The sequence below is a fragment of the Plectrocnemia conspersa genome, unplaced genomic scaffold (assembly GCF_051122295.1).
Source record: "Plectrocnemia conspersa isolate PC_06_02 unplaced genomic scaffold, ASM5112229v1 ptg000004l, whole genome shotgun sequence".
Classification (NCBI taxonomy): domain Eukaryota; kingdom Metazoa; phylum Arthropoda; class Insecta; order Trichoptera; family Polycentropodidae; genus Plectrocnemia; species Plectrocnemia conspersa.
This window is the reverse complement of record NW_028277168.1, coordinates 11,221,823-11,237,592: the sequence shown is the minus strand read 5'-3', so window position 1 is coordinate 11,237,592 and position 15,770 is coordinate 11,221,823. Positions and strand designations below refer to the sequence as shown.

Genomic DNA, 15,770 nt, shown 5'->3' with positions numbered 1-15,770 from the left:
ACACGCGATAGTTCAGCCGAACTAACACCATGCCGAGGTACTTTGAGTACCAACCAAAAAGACTGAAAAAACAACTGCTTTTCATTTATTTTGAGAAGCTAATTAGAGACAACGCATACACAGCTACGAGGAAAACACGTATATATACTATTGCAAAAACTGTACATAAATTCAAAACTGGTATAAAAATAATAGTAATTTCTAATATCAATAACATATTTTATAAAAAAAATAAACACGCGATTACTAATAACGCACGTATGTAATAAATTAATATACGTTAATAATGACACTAAATTAAATATACATATTGTATATAATATGCTATGACAAATTATAATTAATACAAACACGCTGTTTTTACAGCGTGTCTGAAACGTGTTTGTATTTTATAGCTATTTACAACTTGTCTAAATATGTACATGTCTATATAGCACAAAAATAATAGAGTATATTGTATACGAGGCTATCCACAAAGACAGACTACGATACGAAAGATGTTTTGTTTTGACGAAATATCTGGTATGATCGCAATTGGATATTCCAAATTTCTTTGGTCTGTAAAACAACTAAATGTAGTCTAAATGTAAAACTTTAAGCTAGATTGAAGCTTTGCCTAAGAATTAAAGTTCAACTTTAAGGATTATAAAAAACAAAATGCAATTTAATCACAAATGAACAAGCACCATCGTCTAGTGCAGTGAACGTCACAGCTTCCACTTTTTATTCAAAATACACGGAAGCTGTACTAACACAATCATACGTAGGAGTTGACAGCTACTGTGATATTACATATATATTATTTTTTTATTTCTTTTATGAGCCGAAATATTTATGTTTATAGCCGGATTAACACAGACGAAAAACCTTGAAATGAACATTGCCGCTTCAACAAGAACAAGCGAGACAATGAATATTCTTACGCGCATGTATCGCAAAAAAGGAATTAAATGTTCTAAATTACGGTAGAAAGTTAATTTTTAATACAAATAAAAACATTATTATTGAAAATTTATAAACCGAAAACTTAAAATAAGTTATTTTTCCGAAATGAAAACCGGACACTGCCATCATTTAAATAGGAATAGCATATCTGTTGGAGGCATTAGTATGCGTGGTAATAGCACATATTTTTCTTTGAATTTGCCAGTGAAAATTGTTGCTTTGATGAATTTTTTTACCAATTTATTGACTGACAATCTGGTACCATTAAAAAGTCAGTGTGGATCAATCTTTCTAAGAAGAATGACAAGAACACTGATATTCAATTATATGATTTGTGATAACAATCCAACTACATCAAGTGAATTCGAGAATTCTGGATTCATAGCATTATCTACTAATTTATAAAAATATAATTAACCTGATAAAACATGTTGAATGATGATTTTAATAACACTTACATCTACATTTTTGCAGCTAATATTGCACGTTCACTTAACCATTGATGACTTTTGTAATGTTGTTTGATATCTTGAAATACGCATTGAATCAGTTCTTCTTCTGAGTGTATGATACTATAAAGAAAGCGGTTGGTAATTTAATGTAGCCTGTTGATTCATAAATTGTAATTTACCATTTCTAATATCCAGTAACTGTTTTGAAAATCGTTCTGCAGAAGTATCGTTTTTCAATTGAACGTGCATGATTGTCGTCAATGTAAATTTATTACCATGTCTCCACAAATTTGATCCTTTTAAACTCGCATTCAGTTTATCAACTGGTGTTGATCGTGATATGACAGGTAAAGTCTGACGAAAATTACCTGCTAATAATATTAGCGCACCACCTAGCTGTTCGTTTCTACGTAAATCTTGCAATGTTCGATCCAATGCAATTGATAGTGCGACGACCAATATATTGTTATTTTGGTGGCATTGCTATGCAACAACAACAACATAATAGCATAAAAAGCAATTTTCACAATAAATATTTAACAATTGAATATCAAAAAATGTATTATTTTATAAAATATACTTTCGAAATCAGAGCTCAGCTTCGCCCGACTGGCTAAATGGTTCTGTATTTTATTAAATTTATTACACTCACAGCTCACAGGACCGAAGAAAACATTTCGTTATACTGAAAATTCTGTATATTGAATGTAAGGAAGATGATATATTTTTTTTTTATTTTTAATTATCATATTACTACAGCAGCAAAATAACCTCTTATAATATTGACATATCGTTTTTTGTCAATTTTTAAGAATACTGTAATGAACACAATAAAATTTGTTAAAAAATTGTTTTATAAAAAAAGTGTCGACGAAACACCTTGAATGTCACTTGTAAACACATACGGCACACGCCAAGTCAAGGATGAACTTAATTCCTATAAATATTATGTCATCTTAAATTCAGATCAAAATATTTCGTTATACTGAGATCAGTTTTCGTTACAATGAAAACGTCTTGTATGAAAGTTTTTCGGGAACAAATTAAACATTCTTTTTACTGGGAATTTCGTTATTTCGGTATTCGTTACAAAGAGATTTCACTGATCACGTGATTTCGTATTAATATTTAAAAACAATAGTTTGAATAATTTAAAAAAATAATTTCAAACTTTATAAAGATCATTGTCTTTAAACGTCAACATAGTTTCCTGTTATAATTAATACTATTTACATTATAAAGTAGTTTATAATAGTAATGTGCTTGCAAAATCTAAGTAATTAAGTAAAATTAAATAATAATAAAATAAAATTATTTAAAAATGTACAAAAATAACACAATATCGTAACTAATAGTTCACAAAAAACCTTTATTTCAACAATCATTTAACTTTTTGCAAATCTGTTTATATAATATAGTACAAAAATGGATTATTTATGGGCAATAATATATTGCTTATTCTTAATTAAAATCTTTCAGGCGCATCTTTTATTTCCACATCATCTGAAACAGTTATTGCATTGATATGTATGATACTTGAAATATATTTAATTTTGTATTCACCTTTGATTTGTGCTGGATCTTTTGCGCCATTATCCCAGTGCTGTTTTTCAGCTGTTCCGAAAAGCATAAATATTAAATTGCCGAATAAATATGTTGCACAAGCCATTAAAAACACTTTTCTCCATTTAACAATATCTGTCTAAAACCATCAATATATTATTTTAAAACATATAAATGTAAACTATTTATACGATATCAATACTCACAATGTCATCTAATACATATCCATCATAAATTGGCGCCAATAAGCAGACAAGATCAGATATTACCATAGATATACTAAATAAAATTCCGCTATAACGTGGAGATAAGTCCACGAAGTTCATCTGAAATTATTATATGCATTTTATTAAATACAAGTATATTAAAAATAATAATAAAATATTAATAACTCGCTATATATCCGCATCCACTTATAGAATCTAATCCAACAATTAAAGTTGCTAGTAAAATAATAGTTGTTACATATTCTATTGGAGTGTACGAAACAATCGCTAGCAAAATGGCTGGACACCAACTTCCTTAAAAATATTATGTATTATTATTTATTTACAATTAAATTAATTAAGTAATAAAACTATATTTATTTACCTATTGTATTAAAGATCTTTCTCAATTGAGTCATATTAAGCATTTTATTTTTCAACAAGTAATCAAACGACCAACTTCCAATATGTATAGCTAGAATTGCTAATATATAACCAAATGAAGAAAAGAGTCCGCTCTAAGTTTTAATAAATCAAATTAAATTAATAAATGCACTATATCTTATCAACTAGTATATGAAGTAAATTAAATGTAATTTCTTTAAATAAATGTAATATATTAATTTATGGTAGTGACAATATGAATTTAATGAAAACAGACAAGGGATTTACTAATCTTACCTTTTGCAAATCTGTTCCTACACAATTTTTAAAGTAGGACGGTATTTCGTACGATATTACAAAATAACTCCATACTGCGCTAATTTGCACTATTATTAATGCGCAATATGGCTTCGATGTAAAAATTGCCTTCCAAGGTGTATTTTGTGGCTATTAATAAATATATACTTATACAAAACAAAATTGGGTTATAATATTAACATTATATTATTAGATAAATACTGATTCATTTTCTGTCTGCTCCAAAGACGACAATATAAAATCTCTCTCTGTTTTTGATATACTTTTATGTACAGAAGGACTATTTGCTCCCAAAAATATCCACAGTATACAGCAAAGTAAATTTTGACAGCCATAAAAATAATATATACCTTTATATCCAAAATAAAATGATGATATGTACGCCGATAATGGTAATGTTATGATGTATGCCAAATTGAAACCTATAACACAATTTTATTAATATTTTAATCACACATTTTTAAAATTTTGTATCGAACCTGTATATGAAAACATTCCCATTCTTGTCCTTTCGCCAACTGGTGCCCATTTACCCAATAGTGTTTGAAAAGCAGGAAAATAGACACCCATGAAAATTCCATTTAAAAGTCCACCAAAACACATACCTTTCCAATCGGCCTGAAATTATATTTGATGAAAGTAAATATACAGTAGACCCCCCAATAACACGGTAAATTGGGGACATGGTATTTGGGTGCGTGTAGATGGGGGACTAGAAAATATTCTCCCTTTGGATCGTTTACACATAAAGTAACAGGCCCCAAATACCACATTCCCAATTTACCGTGTTATTGGGGGGTCTACTGTAATTATATTATATAGGATTTTAAATTCATACCAGTTTAGCTAAATATGGTATTAATAATTGATTTAGTGCCGTGCCTCCCAAACTGATAGTCACGAATGGTTTTCCGCCGTATTTGTGCAATATAGGACCTGCAAATATTTGCGCTATGATATCACCCCAATATTGAGAAGAAGCTATATATCCAATAATTTGCTTGTCCCAATCGAATATCTATACATGATTTTATAAAAATAAATGTTTTATTTATGTAAATTACTTTAATAGTTTAATTAATACCGTATTGTTATATGCATCGATTTGATCCGTCATAGATAATATGGCTATATTATTGCACACTCCAATACATACCACAGAATACATGGCAACTGTGTACAATAACACTTGTACGTGTCTTTTTCCGAGTCTCCGTACTAAAAGCATGTTTTATTAAAATTTATTAATTTAATTTTAGAAGAACTTTTATTTTTTTATTTAGCGTTATATATTGCGTGTTCTTATCTCTCTTTTCGACGTTTTGATATCAGATTTTGAGGTCATTATATGGGGCGAAATCTGTATTATATCTTCTGGACTGCAACTTTGAATCGCATTATACAAGAAATCTGCATCAGTAGAGATAATATCAAAATTTGGCGAAAGATGATTGATATTAAAAATGGAGGTTTATACGTCGGCAATAGAAATTATAAAATAAATAAAAATTATAGTAGAGGTTGAGCTATAATCTTTGTCACTTTTTAAATCGCTTCTGAGCGAATATAAATAATTAGCAAAAAAAAATTGTATCAATAAATATATATTATTTTTAATAGTTTAAATAAAAATGTACTCGAGTAATTAATTATTATGGAATATTTAAGTGAATGGCTGCTTAATCGGTTGCTAAGGCCAAAATTAAAAATTCATGCGCACACACTTTGACAGCTGTAGTGCGCTTGTATAATTAACTATGCGCGATAATTCGTGATCGTATTACTTTTGATATATTTGATTTGGAATATTCAAAAAAACATTTTTTTTCTTAACCATGCAAATTGAAGTATAAGTGTATTTACCAGTAGTGTAGCTCTAAAAAAAATACCAGAGCGCTACTCCTCTTTAAGATAATCAATGAGATTTCAGTTTATGTGAACCATTTATTAGAAGATCTGTATAAATTTATTTGATTTTCTCGAACGAAGAAACATTTAACAAATCGTTATAAAATCTGTTTCTTTTTTGCAAGAATTTTTTTTGCTCTTATCAAATTTACCAACAAATTGTTCCAGTCATGGAAAAAAGTACCGGACGACGTTCCGGTGCGATTATAGGTACACATTCAATAATTATATATAATAAGTGACGACTTGAAAGATTTCTTTTCACCTCTTTCTGTCCTGCGTCAAATTTCAGCTGTGCTAGTATCTGTACGGGAATATGACATAGGGAACTATGTCATATTTCCACCAAAGTGTGAGTTATCAGTCAACTGTCAAGTTTGCTATCCAATATTGTATTGGGGGTGGGCGATGTCTATCAAACCATTGTGACACTCTTTCCTTAAATGTATTAAACAAATTCTCATCAAACTTAGTAAGTGTTCGGCTTACTGAAACATATGTCACCATAGGTCTGATCAGTGTTTTATACAGTGTTTATGTGCTATGACTTAGTATCAAACTGAAGTAACATTTATTTTTTGACACGTTTTATCTCATTGCTGACATAGTGCTTGTGCCAAGGTTGTGTGATATATGAAGCTATTGACATGTATACTCGTTTATTTTTATTTTAGCAAATTACTGTTCCCATTGAGATTAAACCAGAATAAATTTAATAAATTCTCATTGACGATAAGAACTAGACTTTTGGCAGATGATACAAGACCATTGAAGACTTCCATTACTGCTTATTTTTATCTATGTCATATATTATACATAAACGAAGATTTGTATTGATACTGCTGGTTATATCTACTATGGTAACTTAAATTGCTTTTTATAGGTCAATGTTAAAAGGTTCCCATTGTCGCACTTGCAGTTCAGGATTAATGACCTTTATTAATTGACAATTTGTGTCTGCGTTAATGTGTTTGTTTAATTATGTGGTGATTAAGTCGGTGACAATTTTATATGATTTTGCCACTCTTATCGATTCCAATATCGGAAACCAAAACTTCGAGATAATTATGCTATCTTCTCGTATGTTCGATGTAATATTTTTGTGGATTTCAATTTCCACTGCCTTGTGATCTGTGCGAACAAACAGATTTTTTGGTATTAGCAACAGTCCTTGTGCTATTGAAGTCGATATTGTGGTCTTCATTAAAACAATGGTCGGCCAGAGCAGAGTTACTGTTAAACTTTTTGACTGCAAATTTGTGATCTTTTTCTCGTTGTGCGATTTGATTGTCCTATATAGACTTTATCGCAAACTGCACACAAGATTTAATACACTCCCTGCAATTCATTTTTATTAGATCTTTTCCACTGGGAAGCATCGAACAAATTTTGTTTTTAGATTGGAAAATAAGTCGGATACCATGCTTCACCTAAACTCTTCATATAAACATTGATACAACTAAAACTTTAGGCAAAATTAATAACTCAATTGTAAAAAATTATAGAGAAGCAATTGAAATCGAAATTAAAAAAAATAACATTAAATAAAAAAGACGATGCGAAAACAATTTCGGATACTTGATTACCGGTTTTAAACTAAGCTAAATTAAATTTCAACAACATTCCTACAAATATAAATTCATTTAAACGAACCAATTTGAAAATGAATGCACTTGTTGTTCCCTTAGTAACAAACAATCAAAAAAATAATAAAACACAAGATCGAGTCAAAGACGGTTCAGTTAAAGGCTGCGGCTGAGATAAAATCAAAATGATGACCCCCCAATATCGATGGTCAAAATGTCGGCAAACAAGATGCGAGTAAGAATAGGCATCACATCTCAAAAAGCTAAGTAACTTGTTGAATAAATCCGTGAAAAACTTAAACAAATATATATATTTATATACACACACATTCATACATACGTACATACATATATATTTGTATATATATATATTATAATTATATAGATTAAATTCATTCGCCGCATAAAATTTAGTAAATTTACCAGTATGTTCTTCCATTACGTTTGAAGAACAGTACACGCACACCTTTAATTATTAACTTCTTCCTCTTTAATGATTCTGAACAATATAATCAAACTATATTTCAGCTATCAAACATTACAAGATAAGATAAAACAACAGCGTGTGAAACATATTATGTATATAGATCATATTATATTTTATATATAATATAATTACCCTAAGAAGTCTGACTTATTCTCTTTCATATTCAAAAGAAATATGTTCCTACAATTAATTTATCTTAATAAAAAAAGTATATATATCGGAATTACTGATTATTATATAACTATAATTTTGGTCGATCATCGCCAATAACATTTTCCTGAATTTTCTTAATTTCACAGTTGAAGTCATTGAATTTTCATTGATTTTTTCTTAATAAAAAATATAAAATCAAGCTAGCTTGTGCATAATGATATCAATAAATTTAAGGTATAATATTAGTTTATAATTAATAAAATAGATATCACTGATTTACAGACTTTGTCTTTAGTATCGTTTCTAACCATTTACTTAGTAGTTGTTAATTATGTTTGCCCCGTAGTAACGCATTGGGCTAACGCTTGTCATGTTTTACCAGAATATTAATAATGAAATAATATACATTGCAAGTATGTATATATTATAGGAGAATAATTTGCATACTACTGTGTTTTATACTACTTTTAATATATTAATTATAAATATTTTGTCAGTAAGGTTATAAGCACGTGGAAATGTATTGTGAAATCAAAAACCAGTTGCTCGATTAAACCTATCAAAACACAATGCGTGTATTGTTGTTGATATTTGTACACATAATATGCATGTTTTTGGTTATTGTAAAGGACAGACATTAGTATTTGAACGTTCAAGAATGAATATATCAATTAATTTTGTTTATATTCATATTCACATATATATTATATTATATTTCAATGAAATATAGTCCAAACACTCTAAATTTTTATTATAAAGTCACTTTGAGTATGTAATTCGTTTCGAAAACATTTTTTATGTCTGACTGTGTTTTTTGATCTAAATTTTAACAATGTTTCTAAATTATTATGCTAAATATACTAATTTACATATGTTATTGATTACTGATTACCTACTATGCCGAGCACTCAGCTGTCTTGAAAGTGTAATACGTTATATGAGTCACTTTAAAAATAGAAGTTTTATAATCATTTATAATGTTTGATCAACTTTAACTTTTAACTGCACACATGTTATACGCATATGACATTTTCATAAATCAAACATGCAAATTTATTAATTATATCCTGTCAATTTTGCACACATGTCTAAATCACATTTCAAATAAAATAAAATACAACAACATACAAATAAAAAAAATACTTTGCCGTTGGTTATCTTGATTGTTAATTTAAATCACTTGAATTATGTTATTTTTTATTCTTCGAGAAATACAAAGTACTCTATATGTATTTTAAATTTTACTTTTTATTAAAAAATAATAGGATACGTAACATAAATATTAAAATTACAAATTCATCAAGTTACGTTTAATTGCTCTCGAAAAATCTTTACTTAAGCAATATTCTTACCCTATGCAAACTTGGAAAAATCCCGTTCATATAATATAGTACAAGAATAGGTAATTTATTGCCATTCTCGTTATATGACTTTTCCTAATTAGTATTTTCCAGAAGTAACGTTTATTTCCACATCATCTGAAACATTTATTTAATTTAGTTTTATTATACTTGAAAATATAGTTACTTTTTCTTCACCTTCAATTTGTTGATCTTTTGCACCATTATCCCAAGTCTGTTTTACGGCTGTTCCGAAAATCAAAAATATTAAATTGCCAAAGAAATATGTTGCACTAGCCATTAATAACACTTTTCTCCAGTTGTTGATGTCCGTCTTAAACCATAAATATTATTGTAAAACATGAAAATGTTAACTACTTGTACTATATGAATATTTACAATATCATCTAATACGTATCCATCGTAAATTGGTGCCAATAAGCAGACAAGATCGGAAAATACCATGGAAATACTATATAGAATACCACAATAACGTGGGGATAAATCCACGTAGTTCATCTAAAATTATTTAATAGATTATATTAAATACATGTATAATAATAAATAATATAAAATTATCACTTGCTATGTATCCGCAACCACCGAGGGAATCTAATCCAACAATTAAAGTTGTTAGTGAAATAATAGTTGTTACATATTCTATTGGAATGTACGATACAATCACAAGCAAAATTGCTGGACACCAAGCTCCTTAAAATAGATGTATTATTAATTTACATTCACATCTACAAGTAAATGCTTAAGTACTGAAAGTATAATTATTTACCTATCGTATTGTAGATCTTTCTCAATTGAGTAATATTAAACATTTTATTTTCTAACAAGTAATCGAACGACAAACTTCCAATGAGTACAGCTATAATTGCCAATATATATCCAAATGAAGAAAAGAGTCCACTCTACAAATGAACAAATTAATTTAGAAATAAATATTAAAAATATGTGTGTTACATATAATATTCTATTTACCATCTAAATTAATATACAAAAAAAATACAATTTATTATCAATATAATAAATAAATTAATAGTATTTACAGAATATAAATTTTACAAAAACTAAGGTGACCAGATTTTGAAAATATCAAAGTAAACTAAACAAAACAAATTTCAAAGGACGTCTGATCACCTTACAAAAACAGGCATATAGTCTACAAATCATACCTCTTGCAATTCTGTTCCTACACAATTTTTAAAGTATGACGGCAATTCATACGATATCACAAAAAAGCTCCACAGTGCGCCAGCTTGTACTATTATTAATGCCCAATATGGCTTCGATGTAAAAATTGCCTTCCATGGTGTATCTTGTGGCTAATAATAAATAAATATTACACAAAACAAAATTGTTTTATAATATTAATATAATAATATCAGAGAAATACTGTTTCGTTTTCTGTCTGCTCCAAAGACGACAAGATCAAATCTTTCTCTGTTTTTGATATACTTTTATGTACAGAAGGACTGTTTGCTCCCAAAAATATCCATAGTATACAGCAAAGTAAATTTTGACAGCCATAAAAATAATATATACCCTTATATCCAAACGAATATGAAGATATATATGCTGATAATGGAAATGATATAATATATGCCAAATTCAAACCTATAAAACAATTATATTATTTTTCTAATCATAAACTTATAAAATTTAATATTTAACCTGTGTATGAAAACATTCCCATTCTTGTCCTTTCACCAACTGGTGCCCATTTACCCAACAGTGTATGAAAAGCAGGAAAATAAACACCGACGAAAATTCCATTCAAAAGTCCACCAAAGCACATCCCTTTCCAATCGGCCTAAAAATATATTTAATAAAATTAAACATAATTTAATTTTATAAAATTTTAAAATCATACCAATTTAGCAAAGTATGGTATTAATAATTGATTAATTGCTGTGCCCCCCAAACTGATGGTCACAAATGGTTTTCCACCATATTTATGCAATAAAGGACCTGCAAATATTTGTGCTATCATATCTCCCCAATATTGAGACGAAGCTATATATCCAATAGTTTGTTTGTCCCAATCGAATATCTGTATATGTTGTAATAAGAAAATATTATGATTATTTCTATATAAAATACCAAATTGAGCTTATTAATACCGTATTGTTATTTGTATTGTTTTGATCTGTCATAGACAATATGGCTATATTGTTGCACACTCCTATACACATCACAGAATACATAGCAACTGTGTACAATAACACTTGTACGTGCCTTTTTCCAAATTTCCATCCTAAAAGCATATTTAATTAAAATTTGCAAGAGTATTTAATTTTTAATTGAGCGTTTCATACATCTTCTCGTTTATTTTGCATAGGTTTCGACACCTGATGTCGGGACTATTATCTGGAGCGAAATCTTTATCATATCTAGACTGCAAGATGAAAGCAATAGATCTGTGCTGGAGAAAATAAGATCGATACATCGTAAAATGCTACCAATCCAAATCAGAGAACAAATCGTCGAAATGTAAACAAGCTTGAAATATAAATTATTTTGGTGACGGGAGGTGACAGCTGGCAATTAGACACAGATTAAACCGCTGCAGTAGTGTTTTTATTGACGATTTGCTGAAGTTACATGTCATTTATATATAATGAACGGTGCGCGAGGCTCGCAACAGCGTGTGAGACAAGAGAAGTGTTCGTTACACCATTGTTACCAGAGCGCCGCCAAGTTTTGGCCATAATAAACTAAATAAATGGGCCTCCTACATTATTTTATACAACATCAAAGAATTAACAAATATTATAAAATAATTAATCCCAATTAGGAATCTGCTGTATTTACACATCACAATGTAAACTAATTACTAATAAATTACATAGGCGAGGATAAAGTCCTTGTAGTAATTTTGTGCTCAGAACGTGGGACGAGATTGCAATGAATATATTAAGACTGGTTTTGCACCAATTTATGCTATACAGACTTGCTATGACTCTATCACGCATCCTGACAACAGAAGATCGCATCGAATTTCAGATGTAGTCGAAAAGTGCCTAAAGATTTTTTAACAAAAATGAAAGGTGGCATAAGTAATTGTAATTCCAAGACTGAAGTCAAGTGGTACTAAAAGGATAACTACAGACAGATACGTCTCATTTTTGTAAAGAAGATGATTTGCAAACAAGAAAAATAAAGCATTGGCATTGCAGCACTCTTTGGTTCACGTTACTTCCAGTTCCAGAACCAAAGAGTGCTGCAATGCTTCCAGAAAGTTGAAATGGAAGCCACGCGCCAAACAGTTCAGAAGAAAGACCTTATGAGGAAGAAAGTGCATTGCTTGAAATTGGGTAGGCGCAGTAATATCTCAAGAGCAAGGTCCTGTTATACAAATCAATGATTAGACCAACCATAACGTTTGCAGTGCCAAACTTAATATGTCATGCATAACATAATATTGTGGAATGTGGACGCTCTGTAGTTCGATAGTAACGTGGACTACTGAAATGAGACTAGACCAGAAAAAATTCTACTCTACAAGAAACACAATTAAGGAACAGTAACGGCAACTCACACAAAAATCACTCACATTTCTCACAGCACTAAATAAGTATGCACACGCATATTTTCAACATCGGGATAATTTTTATTTTATTTTTAATATGTGTTGATGTGTGAGTACTATTGTCATGTTGATGTATTAGAAGATATTAACAAACATAGTTATTCAAAGCTAGTGCACACAAATTTCTTTATCGTACTAAAGTTTTCAAGTTTTAAAATTGGTTTTGAAGGTAAAAAATAAATATGTCCCTTGCTGCGCTTTGCATATCATTCTCGACACAATACAATATCGTAATATAGTTGCTCCCCTCCCCCTTCTCTTAAATCGATTACAATATAAATAAATTTTAATAATCAACAAATAATTATTAAAAAAATCTTACTTTTATTATATTTAAATAAAAAATATTTGAGTAATTATTATGAAACATTTAAATTAATGCCTGCTTAATCGGTTGCTAAGGCCAAAATTAAAAATTCAAGTACGCACCTTTCTTTGACAGCTGTCATGCGTTTATGTAATTAACTACGTACGATTGTTTGTATTCGAAGTATAACTATAATATACGTAATTACCAGATGCTCGCGACGTTAATAAATCATTTGTGATAAGGTAGTATGAATAGAATTTTTTTGGTTTGTCAATGATGTGTTCAGGTGTTTTAATTGTATTTGTAGCCGGAATGTAGTAGGAAGTGCGAGTATTTGAACAGAACAAATGAAGATTTTACTTAATCGAATTATTCTAACGTGTGCTATTTCTTATATTATCTGAAGGTATTCCGTTATAAAAACATACTTATTTTACACAAATCAAATACCTTGCATTTGGCCATTCTTTAAAAAAATATTACATTGAAGAAAATAAATTAGGAACCCTATATTTTCGTCTCAGCCATACACCCAATTTTCATCTCCAGTTTTAATTTTGACCATGAAGTCAGGATCTGCATCAAGACAATCCTTCAATTCCGTACAAACAGACCCGATTTGCCTTCTGTTCGTCAGTCAAAAGTCTGGGAACAAATTTCACACTCACTCGCCTCATTTGCATGGACCCATACAAGATGTTCAGTTCTTCGGTAAGCTCTCGAATAGTCAATTGCCTGTTTGAACGAACCATTTATGAAACTTTTTGGATGTTTTTGTCTGTTTTTTAGGTCGAAGGACGTCCCGACCGTTGCTCGTCTTCAACCGACTCATTTCCACTTTTAAATCGCTAATTCCACTTGTAAACAGTCTTCAGTCACCACATTATTGCTATACACTGATTTTTTTTGCAACTTAATGTTAGCGCGTTGTTCGAAATCCATGATGCACGACAGACATGGTAAACACGACCTATCTCTTCCGGCTCTAGAAGCCGGCAGATAAGTCACAACTTGTTCAAACTTGACATTGACTATCTCAACGGATCTGGCTATTGGACTAATTACTTTAAATAGATGTAGCGTCAGCAGTTGCTACTATATTTTTTGATCATTTGTTTTTCTAATTTTGTAACGAAAAATCTCAATATAGGCAGTTGAGTAAATGATTTTGATAAGTTTGCTATTTTTAATTCTAAAAAAGTAGATAAGTTTCGGGTTTACTACAAAATAATTAATTTTTAATGATATTTTTCAGATGATGATATGATGATGGTCAATATAATCAATATGACTACACATGTCGTCTCTGTACATTGCCACATCAGGAATTCATTAAGGTTCTAATCTCAGATCTGTTACTGTTTCTTTCGCTTATTATTATCTTTTCGTCGATGACCATTAAATATTCCTTAAAATATATTTCATTATGGATTGTAGAAAACTTAAATTTACTGTTGAAAATATATGTATGTGGTCACCCGTTAATAGATTAGCATAAAAAATATCATTCAATGACCTATTCTAGGACAAGAAAACCACTGATTTGGGTGTCCTTTTTCAAGCAGACTACAGATTCCATCAGCATATATAAAATATATGCAATAAAGCCAATAAGAGTTTAGGATTTGTTTTGCGATACATGCATCAATTTAAGAGCTCAAGGGGTGTATAATCACCTAGTGCGCCATATCTTTGATCATGCTTCTCTAGCTTGGTTGTCTAATAATATAACACTTTTAATTAAAACGGTTTGAAAAATGATTCTCAAATACCACACTATATGTTTCTCTGGTTTTCACACTATATTATTTTAAAATAAATATAATTAAATGCAAACATGATGTAAGAAATTCTAAATTAAAAAATATTTTAAGCCTCCATTGTATAATAACAACCCGTCGTTTTTGATGTTCAGTATATACATATTGTTACTTTATGGAAACATCCAGATTTTGACTGAACAGAATAAAAAAACAAAATTTACCAATCTTATCCCGATAATATGATGAGTACTAATCTATATATAATATATATTTTGATAATAGCTTGTATTGAATACAAATCTGTCATTTTCAGCAATTTAAATACCAACAATTGTATAAAAGTAAATATATTCATATAATAAACTTAATTATATAGATCAATTGATTTTCTACACAAAATTTAATTAAATTACCATTGTTTTCTTCCATTATGATTGAAGAACAGTGTACGCACACCTTTAATAACGAACTTCTTCCTCTTCAATGATTCTAAACAATGTAATCAAATTAAATTTGAGCAATAACATGATAAGATAATATAAGAGTATGTATATAAATCATCTTATATCTTTTTATATATAATTGTCCCAAGTCGGCTGACGTATAGTACTTCTCTTTCATATTCGAATGTCATATGTGCCTATTAAATAAAATATATTTTCATAGGAAAACAGTATTTAATTATGAAAATATGTATATAAAGAGAATATTAATGTTCAATGTTCCATTTGTACCGATTATTATGTTTGTGATT

General features: G+C 29.3%; 1 protein-coding gene across 1 annotated transcript in view; it reads right to left on the bottom strand.

The window, feature by feature from the left end:
* Positions 1-15,485, bottom strand: part of LOC148235891 (uncharacterized) — a 30,044-nt gene extending 14,559 nt beyond the window's left edge. The window contains exons 1-20 of the mRNA XM_088184838.1: positions 15,430-15,485; positions 11,475-11,608; positions 11,225-11,404; positions 11,026-11,164; positions 10,748-10,968; positions 10,527-10,676; positions 10,130-10,262; positions 9,929-10,053; positions 9,742-9,861; positions 9,530-9,676; positions 7,786-7,828; positions 4,953-5,086; positions 4,707-4,886; positions 4,348-4,486; positions 4,070-4,290; positions 3,848-3,997; positions 3,552-3,684; positions 3,357-3,481; positions 3,167-3,286; positions 2,961-3,099 (exon numbers count right to left, since the gene is read on the bottom strand). Coding sequence (XP_088040964.1) covers positions 2,961-3,099; positions 3,167-3,286; positions 3,357-3,481; positions 3,552-3,684; positions 3,848-3,997; positions 4,070-4,290; positions 4,348-4,486; positions 4,707-4,886; positions 4,953-5,086; positions 7,786-7,828; positions 9,530-9,676; positions 9,742-9,861; positions 9,929-10,053; positions 10,130-10,262; positions 10,527-10,676; positions 10,748-10,968; positions 11,026-11,164; positions 11,225-11,404; positions 11,475-11,608; positions 15,430-15,445 — 2,749 coding nt within the window. The 5' untranslated portion in view covers positions 15,446-15,485. The remainder of the gene's footprint in view (positions 1-2,960; positions 3,100-3,166; positions 3,287-3,356; positions 3,482-3,551; positions 3,685-3,847; positions 3,998-4,069; positions 4,291-4,347; positions 4,487-4,706; positions 4,887-4,952; positions 5,087-7,785; positions 7,829-9,529; positions 9,677-9,741; positions 9,862-9,928; positions 10,054-10,129; positions 10,263-10,526; positions 10,677-10,747; positions 10,969-11,025; positions 11,165-11,224; positions 11,405-11,474; positions 11,609-15,429) is intronic.
* Positions 15,486-15,770: the final 285 nt, after the last annotated feature.